Source organism: Zonotrichia leucophrys, chromosome 1A (assembly GCF_028769735.1).
Source record: "Zonotrichia leucophrys gambelii isolate GWCS_2022_RI chromosome 1A, RI_Zleu_2.0, whole genome shotgun sequence".
In the NCBI taxonomy this organism is placed as follows: domain Eukaryota; kingdom Metazoa; phylum Chordata; class Aves; order Passeriformes; family Passerellidae; genus Zonotrichia; species Zonotrichia leucophrys.
This window is the reverse complement of record NC_088170.1, coordinates 27,522,703-27,546,031: the sequence shown is the minus strand read 5'-3', so window position 1 is coordinate 27,546,031 and position 23,329 is coordinate 27,522,703. Positions and strand designations below refer to the sequence as shown.

Here is a 23,329-nt window from a genome sequence, read left to right as displayed (position 1 = left end):
TGTTCTGAAAAGCAGGTCACTGTGTAAAACTGAACTGACAGCCTGGAGTGGAAATGTTAAAGCCTAAATAAATAAAACAGGGCTGTTAGAGTAATCAAAAATAAACTGTTTTAATTTTTTGCTTTGCATAACTAACAGGCAATTAACTTTCATTGACTCATGATGTGAAAAGTGAAGGAGAGACAGATACTTTGCTTTGGTAACAGTCTGACAGTTGGGAAGAATGTTTTTCTTGACAGTTGATTAGGGGTTAAATGAGCTGAATAAAATTGGTAATTTTTGCTGCTATCCCTGCTTAGTATAACAGCTATTATATGAAGGGTTTTTCCTTACATTAGTTGTAATGACTGACTTTAAGTGATTACTCTGCTGAAAGAACTGGCTTTGATTGACAGAGATGTCTTCTTGGTATTCTTAAGAGCTGCAAAAATGGCCGGTGCAGATTGAACCTGCAATACCTTCTCCCTGCCCCTTTCCCCCATGGTTTAAGCACTTATTTAATAATCTTTAGTCTACAAGAGGTTTAATTTTATGGTCATCTTAGAAGTAGCAGTTGGATATAGGTTAAAATATACCATCTCTCTCTGAAGGAAAACTTCAACCACAGCTTTAGCACAATTGTCTGGAAGAATACTGATGTGCAGGCAACTACTTGGGAGTTTTTGTCATGGTCATGTTTTGATAGAGCATGATGGTTTTTGAGGCAAATAATCAGGCTCCTGGGTAAACAAGGTAATAGTGCTTCATCTGCAACAGAGGTGGAGAATTCATCTACTGTAGCGCTGCTGGCTGTGACTGTCTTACTGATGAAAGCAGCTTTTCACAGCCCCTCGAAACGTGCTGTGCTATTTCACTTGTGACACTTCAAAGTATGTGATTGTGTGAAAATCCTGGAGTGAACTGTCTTTTCAAAATTTTAGATCAAAAGAGAAATGCCAGAACATCAACAGGAAATAAAACATTTTTATTGAATATCTGTGTAATATGTATGTTATTTTAACGACAATTGGAAAACTCTACTGTGGGGAGTCACTACACAAAGTGAAACAAAATATAAACCACCTCATCAAAAATGAAGGTAAAATACGGCTAAAGTTGTCAGCTCGCGGGCCACGAGCGATATGGCAGGATAAAACACCCCAAACATTTCTACAAGATACAGAGAAAACCCACACAGAGAAACACTCAAGCAGGCAGTAAATATACACAAAGGCAACTAGGATCTTTCTACAGCATCAGATTCTAATACTTCACACAGCTTTGTCAGAAAGGTACATGTGGCTTCTTCGAGGATGAAAAATGTCATCTTGGTCACATGGCAGGTTCAGTCTCTGAGAATCATTGTACCTTACAAACCAGTTCTAGGGTGACGTTCAGTCTGGCAGTGTAGGAAGAGAAAGCATTAAGAACACCTTAACACAGTAAGTCAGTCCTGGCACTTTGAACCTGCAGCTATCCTGAATGAGTAACTGAAAGCTGGAGACCATGAAGCTCTTAGGCTGGAAAGCTGACTGTCTATTTCTTCTCTTTGGTGGGGTTTGGTCCTTAAGGATAAGATTTTTAAATATTCCAGCTTGATGCTTTGCATGTATGTGCCTGTTTCTATCAGAAAATGTCTCGCTTGTGTTTTTTCTATGTTTCATGTAAAAAAGAAAGAAAATGGATCTTGCTATTCTCACTTTTGGAGGTGGGGAGAGATGCAGGCTTTTATTCTCCTCCCAGTACTTTGCTGCCACTTTTACCCTCAAAGTACTGAAAAACAGGGATGCTTGGCCATCCCTGCACTGACCTCTGAGACTGTCACACCTCTAGGCAGAGCCTTGAGAGAGGCTGTGGAATTCAGTTTGCAGCGCACAGTTCTCCAATTACATTCATCTTTGTTAGACACAGAAGACTGATAAGAACATTATTGGTTAACTCTCATGCCTCCCTCCAAAAGCAATAGCATTTCCACATTTCTAGGGTAATTTGCATTGCTGAAAATAATGAACTCTTCAAAAGCATTATAAATATATTCACAGCTTGGAAAGATAAGCGAGGGGCCTCCCAGGACGGTGCATGAGCTAGAGGTGATGCCCTGAATGCCTTGATGAGATGGTACAGCGGAGGTGCCATGCTGGGGAGCTGTCAGATGACTCTACGGGAAAGCAGCAGGGGCGAGGGCGCTTGGAAACGTAGAGTATTGCACAGGGCTCGACAAAATGCTGCGTGGTCAACCCATTCTCTAGAGCATCCTCGTCCCCTGCATAGCTCTCCAGTTCTACATTGGTCCGTAACAACTGGAACTGCTTGTGCTATGCGTTCCTTCGGCAGTGCAGTAGAAGGGAATGGCAGTATTAGTACAATATCACTACGGAATAAATTGGTTGCTATCCACTGAGAAAACTACATTTCTAAGCACACACGGCAGTCACAGTGATACACAGAGCAGTCTTTCAAGACTCTTATGGAATGACTAATAGCTTCATAATAGTGCCATTTACTACATAATAACATTTAAAACATTTAAAAACTCCTCCTGAAACGAGCATCTAGTATACAGAAGAGGTTGCTTCAGTTTTCTAGAACTTGTTCTTTGTTTTCACTTTTTTTTAAAGGACAAATTAAAACTTAAGTATAAATAGTATATAAAAGGTCACTAGCTGTTCTCTTTTGGCTTACTTTGAAGTGCATTTAGAACTATGGCTAAATTTTGTCATCTTCTGATGGGATTACAATACTGTCTGTTTACCATGAAACTATTTTGTATAATAAACTCACACGGCTGTGTCTAAAAAATATTCTGCATTCCTTCTAATCTGAGTTAGTATCATAAAATATTTTGTTACAAAGTCTAATGTGCAAACTCATTATAATGTGAAATTGTGGATGGAATTCACAGTATGCAAATTTTGTATAAAGGTGATAATGGAGAGCTACTCTTGTTTTCATGGCAGCATTTTACTACTGCTGCATTTCCCTCTTCCCCCTCCCTGCACTTCTGCAGTGGTCTGTCTTCGTATGTTAGATGAAATTGCTGTCTCCTGTGGAACTGCTTCCTCAACTTTGAATCTAAAGCCATTTCAGTCTGTTATGTGTTTGCTTTGGAATATATACAAAAAAATTATATCCTGGCTTCTGGCTACATCTCCATGAGGTCAGCCATGGAACTGCTCAGATCATGCTAAGTTGCCTGTGAAAGAAGTCTACCCAATTGGATTTGCCCCTCCAAGATTCACTGTGGACCTGAAGTGTGCTATTAGGATGGTCCAGTTGAAAGCTCAGATTTAAGTTGTCCTTTAAGATGTCAGTGTAACACTACTAGTGCCTTACAAGTTGGATTTTTTTTTCTGGAATGCAGACGATACAATAGTTACCCTATAATATAGTATCAGCTCTCCTATATCTCAGTCAATTTACATAATTTAAAATAGAACATCTTATTAAAAACATCTAGATATACACAGATTAGGAAACGCTTACAACATACAAATACACAAACTAGAAATAAATTCTCAGCATACTGATGTATATATACAACTGTGTGATACAATAAATAATTTCTGTCATGCTCTATCTACACATCATATTGCTTAAAAGAAGAGTAGATCTGGTGTGGGCAGTGGTGAAATGAAGCGCCTTTGAAAGGCTCTCTACATTTAAATTTGTGCAAATTAAAATGGGAATTTTAAAGTACAACTGATCTGTGTCGGGAACACATGGCTGGAAATGAAAGGACCCATATTACTGAGGTATTTACAGATACTGGCTAAAGAGCACTATGTGGGCAAATGCAGAAAGGCTTCTTCGTCTTTTTCTTTTTCTTCTTCATAATTTAATTTAATTTAATTTAACTTAACTCAATTTAATTTACTTCTTGACTGCCAGCATGGCATCGACCTCCTCCTCGGGCTGCAGGGTGTGCCACTGCGCGATGGGCCGCCGTGGGTTGGCCAGCATGTCTGACCAGTGCCGCAGCTCCGCGCCGGTGCTGTTGTAGCCCACAAACACCTTCCCGATGGCATCGTTCTTGCCAATCTTGTCATAGTCCAAAACAGTCACAACAATTTGCACTTTCTGTAACGAGACCCAGGAAGAGCAGTGAGTATGACTGTAAGGGAAGGTTGGCAGGGATGAATGTAGGGACAGCCAGCCATGGAGGAGTCGTGAAGGGGGAAGTGTGTGACAGCTGGAGTAGATTCCCCCTATGAGGGGAAAATTCGAAATTTGGTTTTGCTTCTTGTGAGCCTTCCAAATAAAATCAGGTTTACCACCTCCTTGTTAGCTTGAAATTTGTCCCTTTGCATTGAACAGCTTCATATGGAAATTGAGGCTGATTGTTTATCCTTTAACAGATTAACAATTTACAGGTGAGTTAATTCAAAAGTTGTGCAATTTTACAGACCCTTATTTTTTAAGTAAATAAGTTAACAACTAAATTTCAGAAATGGCTTTATGTTTGCAATGCTGTACTCCATTCTGTTAGCTGCTTTTCTACTTCTTAGCAGCTCTTACCCACCCATCCAGTAGGCTAGTCAGGTATTTCCAGAAAAATTCAGAAGACAGCCCTTATGGTTACTACACACACACACACACACACACACACACACACACACACACACACACACGTGTTCTAATCTCTATGCACATGTGTGTGCACTTGTGCACATGTACAAGCATGTGGGTACACTGTGTATATTCTGTGTATTTACAGAGAAATCTAGGAAACAGGCTGGCTGCTTGAGGGAGCTGGAATGATGTATAAACCCCTGGTGTCTCAGGGCTCTGACACTGGCACAGCCTACGACTGAGCTGATGCTGGAGTGCCACTTCTGTAGGAATGGTGACCCCTGGCAAACAGGGTTAAACAGGTCCCACATGGTCTGTGTGAGCCCATCTGTCACAGCTCAAAGACAATTTTCCATCCATTTGGGCTGGGGAACACTGGGAGGTGTTTGAGCCATGCATTTATGTTTGGAGTTGTGTGCAGATGCACACAATTCCTTTCTTTCAGGTCTTTAATAATTGTCAGAAGAGCATAAACAGCTTTTCCTTCAGTGGAGTGGTGTTCTCCTGCAACACCACTTGAGACTTTCCTTCTTATTTTACAAAACTGTAAACACTTCTCCTTATCGGGGTTTATTTTTAATGATGAGCATACAGTTCTTTTCCTGATTACAGTGTCAGCTTCCTGAATAGAAGGAAGAATGACCTGAAACATACTTCCAGAAAAATCCTCTATTCTCTAGAATTAGGATTTTAAATTTAAAGCTTTGAATATATCTACAATGCAGATCTCTTACTAGAATGATTAATTTCAGGGCTTGTAATAGGATTATCTTTTAGAAGTAGCAAGACCAGGGTCATGAGGTTTATTTTATAAAGTCCTTTTCCTTACAGGATTGTAACAGCTCACTGAGCCAGAGAAAGAGATGATTCCAGCAGGCACTTAAGTATTTATATAGTTGCTGATGACAAAAGTATACATTAAACTCAAGATTTTCCCTCCCCAGAGCACTCACGATAAAAGGCAATATTCTGAAGCAAGTATTTCTAGCTGCCAGAATTACATTTCAGTGTTGCTGTTTGCAATACACTCACTTCTAATGGTACCTCCCCAAATGAACACTTATGTTTTAGATTCATGGTACATTCACAGATATAAAATGTAAGCATGAGGCTATTTTTTTGCACTACAGAAAAAAGCTTGCCTGCTCTACCTAGAAGCTTGGGGATAGTTATTACTGTTTTTTTTTTTTTTTTTAATGTTAATCATAAGAATAAAAATGAGCACTGTAAATGAAGGACCCTTTTCCTTGCTCTACAATGATGTAAAGAACAGCCAGCTCAGATAATTAACTTGGAGATGATTCTCCCCTCATGATCTCTGCACTAAACCTACAGAGAAATGCGAGCATCCCTTTGCCTTTGTACCACATATTAAAGGAGCAGCTGCATGGCAAAACCCAAGAGGTGCCAGTAGAAAGAACTGCCTCTCCTAATAAACACTTGGATTAGCGGTTTCCATGGTGTGATTAAGCCCTTTGGACTGAGAGGGCCCGGAGACACCGCTGCCTGCAGAGGCAGTCTGCTCTGCATGTGGCAAAACACGAGCCTGATCTGCCAGCAGCAGGAGGATTTGACTTCCCTGTGGTGTTCTCCCATTACCCTTGAACACATCACTTTCTTTCTCCTAAGAGCCATAACCCACAGTCACCGTAAAATTGTTAGAAATGTTAATGTTTGTCTCCTTTAAAATTACACAGATGTATTGCTATTGACCTGCTTTCCCTCCATCACCTCTCCATTCTCCAACAATCAAAAAACTTGTATAACCATTATTTTTAAACAGTGAAAGTTTGCTTAATGACTTTATATGAATAGCACAGGTCACAGTGATTCCTACCATGGTAAGTCTAAATAACATTTTAAATGAGTTTTTCTAATGCTGAAATCACTTCAATATCCATCATGAAGTAGTCTAAATGTAGTCTTTTATAACTAACTCAAAATACATTGTCAAATGACCCAAGTCCATAATTGCAGATTTAAAATTGGGGCTATATGGTCAAGTAGATAGCTAAAAGGTAATTCTAATAAACTTATTAAAAAAAAAAAAGTAAGACAAAAATTTAAACCTCTAAACCACAGTACTTTTAAAATAAACTACATGCACCTCAAAAAATGACTTTGAATTAGAAGGCTAAATGGTCAAGTACAAAAAATGTGCCCTACCATGCCAAAGTTTTGACAGGGTAAGTCGGAGGTAACCATTCCAGCTCTTCAATCCTATCCCTGTTTGGAAATCAAAATACTCACTGCCTAAACTGCCACTTGATTTGATTCACCTCTTTTTGCCTCTTTGATCCTTGTTGCGAAATCTTTCACAAGCACACAGACCAGCTTTCATTAAAATCAAGAGAAATTAGCATCGACTGGATTTCCCACTTTTTGATTCCTAGAATCCATAGACACCTGTACATGCAGTAGTACATGAAGAAATTCTAAACGGACTAGTCATGCATCCAAGTCACTGTGCCCATGCTTCACCTTGTCTAGTTTTATTATATTTGTTAGTACCAAGTCAATAAAATCCAAGATACTTGAAAGGTAGGCCTTGGCTCCTGGGCTTCTCTCCAGCTCAGTTGCTATCAAAATCCAAGAAACACAATGTGAAAACCAAAACCATGCTCTCATCTAATGAAGAGGGGGCTCCAAGTTTTGTCCAAGCAATTTAAACACATTAAAACTTTTAAACTACAAGTTTAAAAGCATGGAACCTAATTTATACAATAACCTCTCTTACAATCCACAAAAGGATGTATTCCCAGATGCTTTAAATTACGGTCATTCAAATTGGGAGGCCCCTGGCAGGACCCTTTCCCCACTCAGCTCCACCCAGAAAAGCTGTTTTATTGCCTAACATCTCCACAGTCCTGGGGCTCTGTGGCCAAGGAAGCCAGCATGTAGCTCTTTTCCCACATGCCTCCTGAGATGGTTAAAAAAACACTTCTCTCTTGAGATAAAAGACAGTTAACATCAAAAAAAGTTAATTCTCTCTCATGAGAGGTGGTTTGCCTCCCAGTAGCTCAAAGATAGGCAACTAAGTCCCTGAAAAAAAATACACAATGCTTTGTCCTGGTATTTCCCATTGCTACTGTAGGTGACTCCCATCTCACTGTGCTGACTTCCGAGACCCTTAATTTTAGGTACTGAGCTCTGGGAGTAGCAACTGGACAACTGCTGGAGCTCTCCTGAGGCACTGAGAGAACAGGGGCTGCAGTACTGGCCTCTGAGATTCTCAAATGCCTTTTTCCAAGGGACACAGGAATCACTGAAAGTTTTCAAAGTGTAGTGAATAACTCTTGAAAAAAGCTGGGTATGAATTAGGTGTTTTACTTTAAAGGGCTGCTGCAGTGCTTTCAAAAAACAGGGCAAATAGATGCATAAGGAACACAAATTTATCTGATAATGCCAATGTATTATTTTAAATAATTTAGGGAAAAATGTTATATATGGCTTTTCTTTTATCCCTACACCTTTTTGCTAGCACATTCCTTCACTATCTCCCTGTGGATTTTTTCCCCCCAAATCCATTTCTGTTAACAGAAAATGTCAGTTATCCATTTCTCACTGATGAATCAAAGCTTCCTAAGTACTTCACATTTTATAATTTCCCTCTTGAAGCAGTCACACTCATCTAATGTAGCACAGGGCTGGCACCTAGGTGCTAATGAAGGCATGCACATGTGATAATTAAAAAGATTCCTGTTAAATATTTATGAGGGCTGAGAAATGGAATGCAGAGGAAAGACAGAACCCTGTTTGACATTACCTGAATTTGCTCAAATGGTACTTCAAAGCTGAAAGACTCGTTGTAGTAGGGATTCAGAGTGTTCTTTTTAATTGTAGTCTTTTTCTTCTTCAGCCTCTTACCATTCTGCATCAGATGGATCTTCACATAGGGATCTAAGCATTGAAGAGAAGAGGGAGAGCTAAGAAGGAGAGTTCAGTGTGTTTTCCACAAATTTTATTCCCATAGATGTAGGAGTAGATTAAGAAAAAAAAAGCAAAAACAGACAACATTCACAGCTCATATTTAAACAAGTTCTTAATTTCTACTATAGAAGAACTCCTGCAGGAGTGTGAAGTGCTCCTGATGGGAAAAGGTACAAAGTATTTACTGCCTTATCTCCTTAACATCATGAAGGTGGAGTAAATTCCACCTAACTTCATTCCACAGCTTATTAACCATGCAAGCATTTCTCAGCAATGGTTTGTGGGGTGGCTTTCCCAGGACAGGTGAGTGCTGCCAAATGCACACAGCAGGTACAGAGCTGGCATGGCTGGATGCTCTACAGCCACCTGGCACCTGTTCCCATCACTCCTTGGGCAGGGGCTGTGCCGTGGTTTTCCTGTCCCCTGCCCTCCCTGGTGGGCTGTGACTGACAGGGCCCAGCAGTGCCTGGCAGAAAAGGACTCTGTCCCTTCACCAGCAGCCCTTGCCTCAGTGCTGCACACAGCCAGAGCCCAGGGGAGCCACGGGGCGCCTATAAATTACAGACTGGCTTTGCCATTCTCTGTTGAATTCCCACTGTCACTTCAAACAGCTTCTGGTGGCAAAGGAACAGAACTCGTTTGGTACCTAATCAGGTGTTCCTTGTGCGAGCAAACCTTTCCTGCACATTACAGCACTGATGAGGTATCTCAGTGATGAAATTTCAATGGAGGCTTTGCCTGCTTAAAAGAATAGCACTGTGAGTCCTCAATCCATCACTAGAACCATGTGCCTGTCTGGAGAGTGAGCTAACATTCTTCCATGAAGCTGGTAATTACAAGTACCCTCACTGAGTTCAGCTAATTTTCTGTTTAGCCTTACCACAAAGCAACATTTGAGGAATCTCAAACTCATAGGTATCAACATCCTGTATGGTACTGTCACCAAAATTTGGGTAGGTACCTCTCTGGCTTTAGGCAGCTGAACTTTGATGTAGATCAAGGCAAGCTTCCCTTGAGTGAGCTGGTAGGAGGTATCTAAAATGCCTGCCAGACATGAGTCACCTGCAGCATAAATAAGGGAGCCTGAATGACGCAAACTATCAAAGGAGAGGGCTTCTCCTTCCTCTCCTGGGAAAAGGCTGGGCAACAGAATAAGGATAAATGAATACTGCACTTAATATGAGCAGACCATGCTTTATGATTCTGCAATGAAATTAATCTTTGGAAGAGTAATTGCACTCTTCTACAGTCAAAATATGCCTTTCTCTGGAAGACCTGGGTGTTCAGGACAAGCTACTGGAGTCACTTGATCACAGTCTACAGTTCCTCTGAAGGAAACCTAATTTTGGGAGTAGATTCTTCAAGACAGCAGACAAGGGTACAAAAAGATCCAATGGCTGTGAGAAGGAATTAGGAAAATTCTAACTTAGAAATAGGCACATATTTTAGAAATAAGATGGAAACAGCTGGAGTAGCTTCTTCAGTGGTGAACTCGCTGTTACAGAGGGTTAAGACTCCTTCTCCCTCAAGACTCAAAGTTCAAACAGAAATTAAATCAGGGTAGGTTTATGCTTCAGGCAAGACGGGATTGTGAGGGTTCCTTGTGGCTGCACAATTCATGAATCAAGGAGTATCATGTGAAGAGCAAAATGCTAGCAAAAAGCCAACAGAGGTCTATTTCTTTTTTAATACCGAGTTCAACATCACTGCACACAGGGTTTTGAAGATGGAAAGGAGGCGAATCTGGAATTCTTCAGCATTAGCTGGTACTTGAGAAAAGCTCATCACTTTCCCTAATGCTCCATGGAGAATGCAAAACTGTGCTAACTTCAAAATGCTGGTTTAGGTATACCTAATACATACTAAGAAAGTTTAGTAGTCAATGAGTCAGTGGTAAAGTGTTAAGAAATGAGAATGAGGTAAGATACTGTAAAAATATAATTTGAGTCACTAGATTGGAAGGCTAAACAGCATAGTAATATATTATTATTAAGGCTATTGGAATGGAATAATTTATTAAAATAAATGCAAGTGATATAAGCCAATTTTTAGCTGAACTGTGCCTTTGCACAGACAATATACACAGATTTGATGATTATTCATATGTCCTTAAGGAATTGTACAGATTTATAAAGGGATGCAGATAAATTGTAAGATTTAGAAAGGGATGCAGAAATATTCCTATATTGATAACAAAATCCATGTTTTGGAGAAGAATATTTTTAAACTAGAAATCAATGTATCTGAATGCTTCTACATCTGTGAGTACATTCATTTAAATTATTTGCTTCTACTGACTTTCTATAGTTTCTATCTTCATGCTTGCATTAGAACAAAACCTAGCCTAGACAACTCACAGCTATGGGACAAGACCCACAAGACACATTTCTGTGGTTTCTTTTTCATGTCCTGATCAGTTTCTTCTGTTTGTCAGTCTGGGGAGTTGAGTCAGGCTCAAATGCCAGTTGTTTAGAGGAATGACCCAGTGGTGCCCCTGTAGTGCAGAACTGAGTGGCAGAGGTACCAAATGGAGCACAGAATGGGGCATAACACAGTAAAATAATCCGATTTTCTTTCATCTGAGGGTAGAATTGTCATGCTAATCCAAACAGAACTTAACTGAAACCATGTTCCTTCTTTTCTTGTTTCACAGGAAAGTATTATATAAGTTTAGCCATCACAAACATTTAAAATCAGAACAGGGTGTCCAGCTCAAGTAAGTGGGCCATTAGAGATTTTGGCTGAGTTTATCCTCATTAGATGGTATATCCACTTCTTGTTTTTGAAGTATCCTGATCCTAATTCTCCCCTCTCCTCATCCTTCTGTGTCCCATACATAAGCCCCTCCAGCACTGCCCTATCTTCAGTTACATTCTCCCATGTTCCACAGCATTAACTCCCTCAATTCCCCAGTAATCTGCTTGCACTCTGCACAAAAATCCTGATACCTAAGCACAGACTTTCTTGTGACTTCATGAATAAATCTCTGAAAGAGACAAATTCTCTTCCACTAAGTAACAGAAGCTGAACTGCTTGGAATCAATTAGAGGAAGAAGGGATGATAATCAAGAGAAAGCAGAACCTCTGGGAAGTGCCAGTCTCCAGTGATTTTTGTGAGATAAGGTTTAGAGCTAATGGAAACGTCTTTCCTGTCTACTTGCAACATAACCTCAGTGCTGGCCCCATTAGTCATTCTGAGTAATACTTTAACATGTAAATAGTCTCACTGAAGAACTGAGACTACTAGTAAGGATGACAGAACTGATATTACAGCCCTGCAATGACAAATTGCCTGTTAAATGCCTAGCCTGGTCATAAAGGGCAATGCCAATGAAAATAAGTATTTCTCTTTATGTACCCTGGATAGTTATCTCATTCCAGAGTAAATATCTATCTTTAGTTAAATAGATTGCACCCCAGAATATTAATTTCTCTCCATGGGTAAACATCACTGTATTTTTAGCCAGTTTGATTCCTTTCAAGTAAACGGATATAGAAAACATTACATCCCCAGGTATCTCTGGATGGATCACACTCATCTATCTGGAAGAAAAGATGTTGCACCCAGATGTCCCTCTGCTGAAGGAGACAGAATAGCTTTGCGTCCCTTGCTTAATAACCCATTTTAACCAGTGTATGGGACCAATTAAAATTGTGCTATTTATTCCCTCATTAACAGTCCACCCAGGAATGCTAAAAAGATGTACAGTTCACAACTAATTGTGCATTGTGGATCTCACAGTAATGTCTCAATGGAGGCTAGGTGAACTGCTTTTAAAGCATGGAGAGGACCAGCTGACACATTTTGTTTTCCTGAAGTTTGCAATATGATGCCAATACCTTATTTAATAAGTAATTGACATGGTATGTAATACCAAGATTTCTACAGTAATCTGGACCACAAGGCATATATATATAGATATTTATATATACACACACAACTGGATGTCTCTTAAAGCAATGACTAGTTACAGACATGTTGTAGACAAGATGCACTTAGTTGGTTAAGAGATTTTACAAAAGAAAACCTTAAAAGGAAAAAGCACTACAGCTCAAAAGAAGAGAATTGTGGCAGAAGACAGTATGTCAGGAAAAGCTAGAACTTGAGGACTGTTTTTCAAGGGTTTTCAGGACAAAAGATGTTAGAGAGGTAAGTAGCTAATGAAAAATAATTTTCCACATAGGTAGGAGAGAATTCAGCATGTAAATTTCCATTTCTATGGATCTTCAGAAAAAAAGAATCAACAACATAGCTTGGAATGGTTTTACTACAATGGCTTATTCTGAATGCAAACAGAAGGACAGTGACCATCTTTTTAAAAATAACATGGAGGCTTCTTCAACCTAATGATAATATGAAAAGTAAAGCATCTAGAAGTTGATAAATTTGGAAAATGTCAGAGATAGCACTGAAATTGATTGTGTGAGCAGTTTCAGTCCCAATCCTGTGGGCAGGGGGAGCTTAATGATTTAAAGAAAAAAATCCCATCCAGGTCTGTGCAGACAGATCAGAGAAAACCCTCTACAAGCTTTGAGAAAGCCTAACACGATTAACAGGAAAAAACACGAGCCAGAACAAACTAGTCATAGATACACCTGAATACTTTCATGTGACAAAACACTGTAATAAAATGTTCTCAACTAAAATGCAAAAATGGTGAAGAACTACGGTGCCAGAACTGCCTCCAGCTGTATTTTTGTCTTCAAAATGTTCAGGATAACTGGGTGCTCATTAGCACGTGTTTTTTCCCATCAGAAGAAAATTTATGCACAATCCATGCCAAAGCTCAACATCACTGACATTTAGAGCAAAAGTGTCAGCAGACAGTGGAGTTTCCATTCCAGGAAGCAGAATGAATTAATGAAGAGCTTGGAAATTGATTCAAGAAGTAAAGAAAATGAGGTTTGGAAATGCAGCTTTGCAAATAGCTGTGCAAATGCAGTTAGGACAGAGGTGACATGCAGGGTGCATTGTTAGTGCCAGGCTAAAGAGCCACTCTCATCCTGCAGCACAGCAGCACGGTGGAAAGCAAGGCAAGACCGAGCCAGGGGCTTGGACCAGAGCTGGAGTAGGGTCAGTAGTGCGCCCTTAACCTGTTCCCCTTCTGTGCAAACAAACTTCAGGTGAAGCTCTCTGGGCAGGCAGTGGGGAGAGCAGCCATTTAATGCAGCAAACAACCTTCTTTTCTCTAGAGACTGTATCTGGGATGGAGGCTGGCAGCACCTGTGTGCCTCTGGAGAGAAACAGCAGCACGGGCCAGAGCTGGGCTATGGAAAGCAGCAGGGCTCTAAGAGCAAAGCAAAACAGAAGAACTTTGCTGGGAGCTCCCACAGATTTGCTGATTTTTCCCAAGATCCATGAGACATGCTCCCTCTGTGGGCATATAAACCCTTCCTCCCGAGGGACAGGGACAATTCACACAATGCCTGTGGCATCCAGGGCATGGATAATTTTCCCTGACTTCTCCTCTTCTGTTCATTCTTGTTTGGATGACAGTCGATAAAAAAAAACAATCTCTGAAATAATGAGTTTAGAGTGATACTGGATTTTCTCAGCTAGTATTTTTTCATATTAATGGAAAGCTTTGAATGGGAAGAAAAGCCCGAGGGGGAAAAACAATAAATGGCACAATGACTAAGAAGAAGCCCAAATACCTTCTAGACTGCATAAAAATTATAGTTTCGATTCACTGACACAAGCTGTTGGGCCTTCTACCTTCCTCCACAAATGAACGAATTAAAGTTAGGACATTACTTTTAAGGAGCAGTTGATGTCCCAAGAAAAAAATATTGGAAAACACTCTCACATTGGAAACAGTTCTCTTGGCATAAACTATATGGTTTGTAAGGTTTCTAAGGTTTTTAAAATTAGATTTCCTTAAAAATAGGGCTTTTAAAAAAAGTTGATTTGCTACATAATGTCCACTCTTCAGCTGATGCTGATATTTTGTTACTCCCATCACACGTTCCATAACCCTACCAGGCTGCATATTACTTGATGTTATGGGCCAAGTCTTTATCAGTAGCCAGGACTTGAGAGGCGAGTAGCAAAAGGCTCCTGTGCAGTGTCTATGCCAGTCCTGACCCCAGCAAAACACCTTTTAAAATCCCTTTTACTAAGGGGGCTGAGGATTGAGTGGTGGAGACTGTCCCAGCACCAGTAGGGCACTGGCCATGGATGGGGCTGAGAAGCTGCAGCAGTCCAGAGGGGCAGTCAGAGTGGCCATGAGGGCTGTGCACAGTTTCACCCTCAAAAGCTCCTGTCACACTTGCCAGTGTCTGTCTGTGCCACAGAGAGGTGCTCCAGACCCAGGGCACACAGAGCACACGCCCATCAGGCTCCCCGGGCTCATATGTCACAGTGGAACAACTTATATGACTTTGGGTTATGTATTTCCACCAGCATCTTTAAAAAAAAGATGCTGTAAGACTGGGTAATTAATAAATGAAAACACTTTAAATTTCATACTCAGTAATATTAGACAGATTCTCATAGGAATAATGGAGTCCAGGAATCCCTTCATAGTGGGGAAGAAGGGGTTGATATTTATAAAAGTAACAATAGCCTGCCTAGAATGAAAAGAATTAAATGGAGAGTGTAGCAAAGCAGTCTCAGAATAACAACTCTTCACTGGTGTGCAGTTACATGAACATCAAGTTGCTACTGAAATGCTGAATTCAGAGAAGCAGGGAGCTTTGGGAAGAAGGAGGTGCTGTAAAACTGTCAGCCAGCCAACAATTTCCTCACCCAAGAATCCCAGACTGAGGTTGCTGAACATGTAGAGCTGACAGTGGAAAGAGAAACGTTCACAGTGGCCTAAGGGCTATTCAGCCAGCCCTTGGGTGTGCAATTCCACCCACAGTGCTTCCAACTGGAACATAACAACAAATGTTACAGTGCCAGATGGGGAAAGCAGCTGAAAATGGGAGGGGAAAAAAAAAGAAGAAGAAGAAAAAGAAAAGCCAAAAGTCTTATTTAAAATCAGCACAAATTAGTGGTTATGAGTTTATGATTAAATTTACTGCCAGAGCAAGGACAGCTGATCTGTCTGTTGTATCCAAGGGGTTCATTTCAGCACAGTTACACACAGGCAAAACAAACAGTTTCATAAAGCACAACAAATGTGGGTTGAACCAACAGGAAAATGCACCTTGAGTTTTGGCTGTGGGTAAACACAGAATGCTCTTGTGGAAAAGCAACGCTACCCAACCAAGCACCTTGTAAATGTGATTACATGGAAACTACATGCATCAAAGCAGTAAACCTTGTTCCCTTGTTCTTGCACAAAAAGGGGAGGAACTGACTGCTCATGAAGCTCAAATGTAGTGAGAGGGGGGAGAGACAGCATGGCATTGTAAAATTTTAACATAGTGGAGAAGGGCACCTGCAATCCTAGATAACAAATAAAGACATACATATGCATATTGCAATACCATGCTTGTATACAAGTAGGAAGAATACAACAACAGCTGAGATGAAGTAGGTATTTATATCAAAGAGTGAGAATGTATTAATTTGAACTGCTGATACAGGCAGACTCTCCAGGACAGGAATCCAGACTGGAACCAAAGCAAGCTGGCAATACCTCAGGCAGCAAATTCCAGCAGACTGCTGAGTTAGAATTTAGGTAATGCCTTTTGATGATGTAGAGAAAAAAAAAATTAAATTGATGGCAGTGAAAATACCAGATGATAATACATAGAGGCTTAGAGAGATTGGAAAGACTGTCCTCAAGTGAACTGGGGAGGAGGGAAGGGGGAATACACATGGACAGGCATAAGAGTGAAGAGAGAATCAGAAGCACAGGTTACAGAACACCCCAAACAAGCCAAGTTAAGAAGCAGTTCTTGTGGGATGTCTTAGCTGAAAACAACAGGAGCTTGGGTACATAATGATGTTCTGCACAGGACTGTCAGACAGCCCCTTGGAGCCCTTGAGAGCTGGGCTGGTTTGGGGGCAGAGCTGCCCCAGCTCACTGAGGCACACACTGCTGAGTGAAGGCCTCTTTTCATTATTTCCCTGCTCCCAGAACCCCACCCATCACAACGACTCCAAGCCCCAAATCCTACACCTGTGAGGCAAAATAACCACAAACCTCACTGAGAACAGATAGGCATTCCAGTATTACTGGGTAATAAAGAAAACCACATCTGAGTGAGTGTCAGTATTCACTCCGAGGAATTCCTCAACCCTGAAACACAGAGAAAGTCTGTTAAAAACAAAAGTTGCTCTAACTAGCATATTAGCAATTTACTGTAGCAAGAATGTACATTTGTAGTCCAAACTCTCCAAGTCAACATTGCCACAGAAAGGTTTTATAGCTTGACTGAACGTCAGCATGGCACTACTGTGTTGTGATTGTCTTTGCATGGAAAAAAGTGAATACGCTCTGCTAAGGGGTAATCTGTACTCTTCCACAGAGGGTTAGAAGCAACACACTCAAAACCAGGCAAAGTCAGTTATAAAGGCTGTCTCAGGTTAAAACCATTAACTATCACATTGCTTAACCATGAACATTTTCTTCAAGTGCAGCATACCCAGTTATGTCCCTGTATTCCATCCCTACCCTCACAGGCCATAATAACATTAGGTGAGCTGGGAGGAGAAGGAGAGGATAGAAAAAATAGAAAAGCAAAGCAGCAGGGAGTTTTATCTACCTATGATCGAAAGGGTAGGAAACACCCAATTACCTTAGATCATACAAATGAGTCACCAGAAAAATGCAAGCTATTATACCACAAAATAATTCTGATGCTTTTAATAAAAATCTAGCCCTGCCACTTTGTAAACAGTTTCTCTCATCTGGGTAAGCTTTCAGTCCCAGACAATGTGAAGGAGACATGTCTTTTTTTTCATTCTGATGATGAAACTAGAAATAGCACAGAACTAATACTGCAGGAATGCTGCAGTAAAGTAGGCATAGAAAAAATAGTGTTACAACATCAGTGTCTACTGGTAAAGTAGCCTGATCTGAACTCTTCAGAGCTGAGAAACCAACCATAGTTATGCTTTATCAAGATTGATATTTATTTTAAAAGCATATAAAGACTTTCAAACTACATTTCATTTAGCAGTGGCTACATGTATAAAAGGATTTCATCAGCATCCCAGTCCTCAGTCTCAACTTGAAATAATAGTACTTTTTCTACCCACAAAGTTTATTTAAATCCTAGTTCTGATTTTGTTTTCATTATTTTGCTGTTGGATTTGAGCTTCAAGGAAAAAAACATAAATGGAAGGAAGAAGGTAAATGAATGCAGTCTTGCTTTTAGCCTACAAAATGTGCATTCAGAATTATTTGGAGAAAACAGTTGACAGCTCTCCTTCCCCTCCTTTTCCTGCCTCCCAACACATCCAGTGTGTGTTTAAGTAGGATTTTGGGAATTCATATAGGCTATTTGTGCCACCTAATTTTAGCATGACTTAGGGGATCTAACTCTTTACTGCCTCAACACGCAGACCACCCATCCCATATATGAAACCTAAGGCAACACACAATACAGTTTGGTTTTTGAACCTCTTTTAATACAGAGGCCACAAGAAACCTTTCCCTATTCCCTGCTCAGGGCCATGGCTAAGGACAAGCTTAGCTGATGGGCTTCCTGGCAGTGAGAAGACTCCTAGAACACTGCAAGGCAAGAAATGCATCTGCTCAGGGAGTGGAAAGGGCTATTCTGCATTATGTTTCCCAATATTGTTGGGAAAACCTGTTTTATTTTGGATTAAATTTAACCACAGTAAGGAAAAAGAGATCAAAGGCAGATTTCATTGGGATGGGCAATATCTTTGTCTTCATCCCATCATGAGAAGTTACAAGATAGGCTAAATTTATCAGCAATTTCAACTGAGTTCAGCTAAATTACATCTGTTTTTCAAACTTGACAGCTCAGTGAGAACCTATTTTTTAGAATCCCCAAACCCCCCAGGTTTTAGAAGCCTGAAGGTCAGATTTTTAACTTGAGTACTTGCAGAGGAAAGGCTGGGAGGCTGCACGCCTGCTCACATTCCTGTCGATTACACATAATGAGAAGCAGTGACCTGAAACTTAAGGCAAATTTTTACTTAGACAAGAGTAACATTGAGATTATGTTTACTGAAGAGTCATGGAAGTGCTGAAGTCCTTGGGAGAACAAACTGTTTACTTTGTTTTTAACTCCAGACAAGTTACAAGAAAGAACAAAATGAGGAGTTATTTAAGAGCTAAGATTCAAGGAAAAGAACAAGTGTTCAAAGCCAACAGCATCTGCATTAGGAACACTCTGCTGCTGAGAACATTAGTCCTGCTCTAAGACAAGAGGACAGACAACTGGAAAAATGGTGCCATTAGGTGAAAGGTGGAAGCATTTCTAATACAACCAATAGCTCATGCCCCAAATTCTTCTTTAAATTGCCCCAGTCAGTTAATGGCACAAATGAATATTGGACTGACATGTTCACCACTGACTCTACACCACTCCAGTTTAAAAGTCAGTCAAACGTGACACAACCTTTCAGAAATCCAAGGGTACATGATTGTTTCCAGCTCAGATACCTGCTACAAATTTCTACAGTAGATAGCTAATTTGGTACAAAAGTGGTGGAGAGTGCTTTGCTGACAAACCAGACTGAATGTGGGCAGCTCAGCATATTTCTGCCTGCTACTCCATTGAACAAGATCTTGATGTATTCTAGTCAGTTCATCATGATCTGCAACAAAATCAAATAACCCAGGAATCCAAAAAGCATATATGAATTTCTGAAACCCTTTGGATCTTCAGAATTGAAAGGAGGAGTATTTGAAAAGAGAAGCCTGAGTCTTTTTGATTACTAGATGGGGAGGAGGATGGTAGAGGAGGGAAACTACCGTTTTTATTTGTAATCCATAAATAGAATTCATAGTAAAGGAAAAGTGGATGGCACTGCTTCCAAGCCAAGGTAGTACTCATCGTGTGAAACAGTGAATATTACAGAAATTATTTCAGTAAAACCAAGCTCACAAAACAGTAGTCTTTTCAAGCTGCACTCACCAAAGTTAGAACAGATTTTTATAAGTACCAAATATTTGTAGACAGGTCTGTTTTCAAAGGCACCTAGCTCCTGTTAAAAATCACTGGTATGAAGATGAAGCAATCATTTCCCCTGGAATCCCAGGCTTCAGCTTTCCTCTGGAAACTCCCATTGAACATTTCTCTGCATTAGTCAGTATCTAGGTGACAGCAGGATTTTTTTTTTCTTCTGAACAAAGACAGTCAAGACATTCACTCAGCAGCAGTAAGAAATTATTTGAATTCTTTCTGTTTACTGTATATGCCACAAATGGCAATCAGCAAGCAGTGATATTAAACTTGTGGGTTTCAGATAGACAAAACATTCTCCTGTTAAAAATGAAGATCACAAACGTTGAAAAGAATGTACTAAGGAGAACTGAGATTTTAAGTTTAAGTAAAAGCCCCATTTAGCAAACAATAAACCTGCTTTTCTGATACTTTCAGGAGAGAAAGGGGGAGAGACAGGGAGTGCCTCCGGTTAGCTTGCCATTAGCACAAAGGAAAACAATTGCAGGGCTTAGTGAGGATTTAGCTTTAACAAATACTTATCACAAAGTCATGTCACTGCACACTATTGTTCTGTATTTGGAATGAAATTAATTTCCAACTCCACATTAACCTTTTAGAGACCTTGCTTGGTAGACGAATTTAATCCTTTGGATTTTGGTATGTGACCAACAAAGGCCATTTCTAAATTTGGTGTGTTTGATAAGACTATTACCTGAAGAACTTCTATTAAAGGGAAAAAAATCAGTTTATTAACAGTGGGTATTTCAAACCATTGAAAAGTTGAGCGTTGAATCAAATAGGCAAGAAGAATGAAATAAAATTTAGGAAGGCCCAAGTTTTTTTTCAATTCTCATAACATATAATTCTTCTGTCCTATAATTAATCCACTGATCCTGTGACAGCATGCTCTCGAGCCATACACTAACATAAAAAACTTTATTGTGATGAAGTAGATCTTCTCTAAACTTTGTGAAAAACAGGCCTTCTGATGTGGTCAAGAAAGACCATTCAGCTGGGTAATGGGAAACAATCTGTAGCCTTGCCATGAAGTAAGGGAAAAATGGTGATTTAGACAGTAGTAAAAGCAGGAATTTCAGCACATGTAGGGGAGCTTATTTTCTGGTCCTTATTAGTATTAATGCAACAACTGTCTTTGTTGGGCTCTGCAGGACTCTCTCCCTGCTGCATTCCAGGAGCTGAGAGGAGCCCTCTGGAAGTCAGACAAAATCTGCTGTCTCTTCCATATTAGGAATCAAACCGAGCAGCAAAAGCCTCCGGCTGAGCGGAGATAAATCAGCAGGGAACGCGTGTGCCTCCCAGCCAAATGAGGAAAGCCAAGTGATTGAGGAAACAAAGTAAATAATAATTAAAAAACAAATCCTTAGCAGTAGGAGTCCCTCATTCCTTTTTACTTTTATCATGCTTCTTACTGAAGTATAGGTCCAAACCAGATTTACAGATATGAGCACACCCTGTTCCCTCCATTTCTTTATTGCTGCAGAATGAAATAATCCCAAGACACGTATCAGTGATCAGCTTCAAATGTTTTTAACTCATTCTTTTTGGATGGAAAGACAGCATTAGACTGCAATGGAGTTTAAATTGCTCTTGACATAAATTTTGGTTTACAGCCAATCTGATCCTTCCACCAAGATTTCTCCTAATCACAGACACAGTCACTCTTCCACTTGTGATCAGCCTTGTTGTAGTCCATAGAAAATCTCACCTGAAATACAATGTTTGCTAATGATTCAGCTCTTTCTAGAGGCAGAAAAGAGGACTTGCTATCACACTTTGTATATGTGCATGGATCTATTCTGAGCATTCCTTATTAGAGAGGGTCTATAAGGTAACTAATCTATTATGGCATTGGCAAAGGGATGCAATTCCACATAGGTGTGGTTGAAATCTATAGATTTTGTACCTGCTGTGTGTGAATGAGGGCCAGATCTGCAATGCATGCCAATTCATAGCCTGTAAAAGGTGGGAAAGGCTTACTTTGCATGGCATGGAGTCCAAACTCAGCACGATGAACTGCCCTATGAAAAGATCTCTGTCTCTACTGTCTGCATTGCAGATGCTGTGAGATGGTGGATGCTCACGGGATGCAGGCACAGCAGATACCATCCCAAAACAGAGGAAGCACTGCTATGCCTGTACCCACGTGCCAGTCCCACATAAAGGCTGATGTGCCACATCCCCTCCTGCTCCCCAGCAGCCCAAAGCACACCCATCCCACCTCCTCTCACGCTGCACAAGTATACATCCCACTGCAGGTGAGGAGGCTTCACAAAATCATGGTATGGGTAAGTTTGGGTTTCTATTTTGGAATCCAGGGAAGATTTGTTCTTAGTGCATTATTTCACAGAAAGAAAAGAGTCTGAAGAGCAAGAAAATGCAACAAGATGGATACATTGTCAAGCCATTGTTAACTGGTGTTAAGCAACACCAGCATTTCGGCCTTGGTAACCTTGCATGTCACTTGTGATTGTTGTCTTAGGCTGCAATGGTAGAAAACTGTCACGCACACACATTTTTCTAATCATCAGCCACTAGGCTCCCATGGCAACCCTTCTCTCACCCAACCCAAATAAATGGGGTGGTCTCCCCACAGATCCTAATGCAAAGCGCTTTACAAATAGTGGCAGAAATAATATTTTGCCCATGGAAATATAACCAACTCTTTTGAGAGGAAAGGTGGTTTCTGAAAGGTGGTAGGCTAACATTAAAAAAGAAGATTGCATGTATTGTCTTGTATTCGTTCAGGGGAAGAAAACTGGTAGGATTCTGTCAACCAGCAGGTTGTCTTGGTAAAAATAAAAATAAGCAGTGGCTGAGGGAATGCAGAAATAAAATGGTACCCATGGCTTTCTACAGCTTTTGAGACAAGAATAAAGCTGCAGCTTCCTAATTATATAGTGCTCACCCTCTAGCATATTGATTTCATTGTTATATTTTCTCCTGTCTTGATAAGACACTGTGGTGAATGTTGCTGTCAGCTCCTAGTGTGTTGTTTTTCTAAAAGCCTGTCTTAACTGTTCAAATATCCACTAACTATATCAACATTGGCAAATAAAAACTGCATATAACACAGCTGAGGATGCACCAAGATACTTCTACTCACCCTCAAAATCAAAGAAGGTAAAGCAGAAGCTCACAGGTCGTGACATGAGCCAGTGGTATGAGACCATAAATATCATAGGACATCACAGCAGTAAGCATTTATCACCAGTGGGAGCCTGGAACATGGACTCTGGGGCCTGGGAGAGCTCTCTGGCTGAAGCTAAATTCAGACTGATTCACTAAAAGGCAATGTGGTGGCACCCAGAGGATGGAATAGGATAATTCAGCCTACAATCACCTCGCTGCTAATTTGAGCTCTTTTTTTTTTTTTTTTTTTAAATCTAGTCAAGGAGTCAACAAAGAGGTTACATCCCATTTTCTCAGTTATGTTTGTGTCTGATAAGAAATGCTAGTCTGCTGGACAGAAATTTAACGGGAATAGGGAATGCTGGGGGTTTGAAGCCCTGTTTGCTTCCATTTCAAGTTGTGGTTTAAAATTGGTATCTGGGCTACCGACTTTGAAAGAAGACAAACAGGGTGGAGTATTTAACTGAGACCACACTTTGAATTAAGTTCACTAGATTTTCCTTTTCAAGACAATTACCATGTATTTTACCATAGATATTGCTCATCTGTAGAGAAGTATTGTTCAGCCAAGAGATGGTGCCTAAGGAGTAACACATTTACAGCAAAAGTTGCAGGTTATACAGAAAAACAGTGAAAAGGTGTGAAAAATTGAGCTTTCATGCTG

General features: G+C 40.3%; 1 protein-coding gene and 1 long non-coding RNA gene across 4 annotated transcripts in view; one reads left to right on the top strand and one right to left on the bottom strand.

Annotated features, from left to right (window-relative positions):
• Positions 1-23,329, top strand: part of LOC135442315 (uncharacterized) — a 114,215-nt gene that overhangs the window by 14,346 nt on the left and 76,540 nt on the right. The gene's annotated exons all lie outside the window — the stretch shown is intronic.
• Positions 944-23,329, bottom strand: part of SYT1 (synaptotagmin 1) — a 334,811-nt gene continuing 312,425 nt past the window's right edge. For all 3 annotated transcript variants that reach the window (XM_064701988.1, XM_064701987.1, XM_064701989.1), the window contains 2 exons: positions 8,315-8,448; positions 944-4,056 (listed from right to left, as the gene is read on the bottom strand). In XM_064701988.1, the coding sequence (XP_064558058.1) occupies positions 3,850-4,056; positions 8,315-8,448 (341 nt within the window). In that variant the 3' untranslated portion in view covers positions 944-3,849. The remainder of the gene's footprint in view (positions 4,057-8,314; positions 8,449-23,329) is intronic.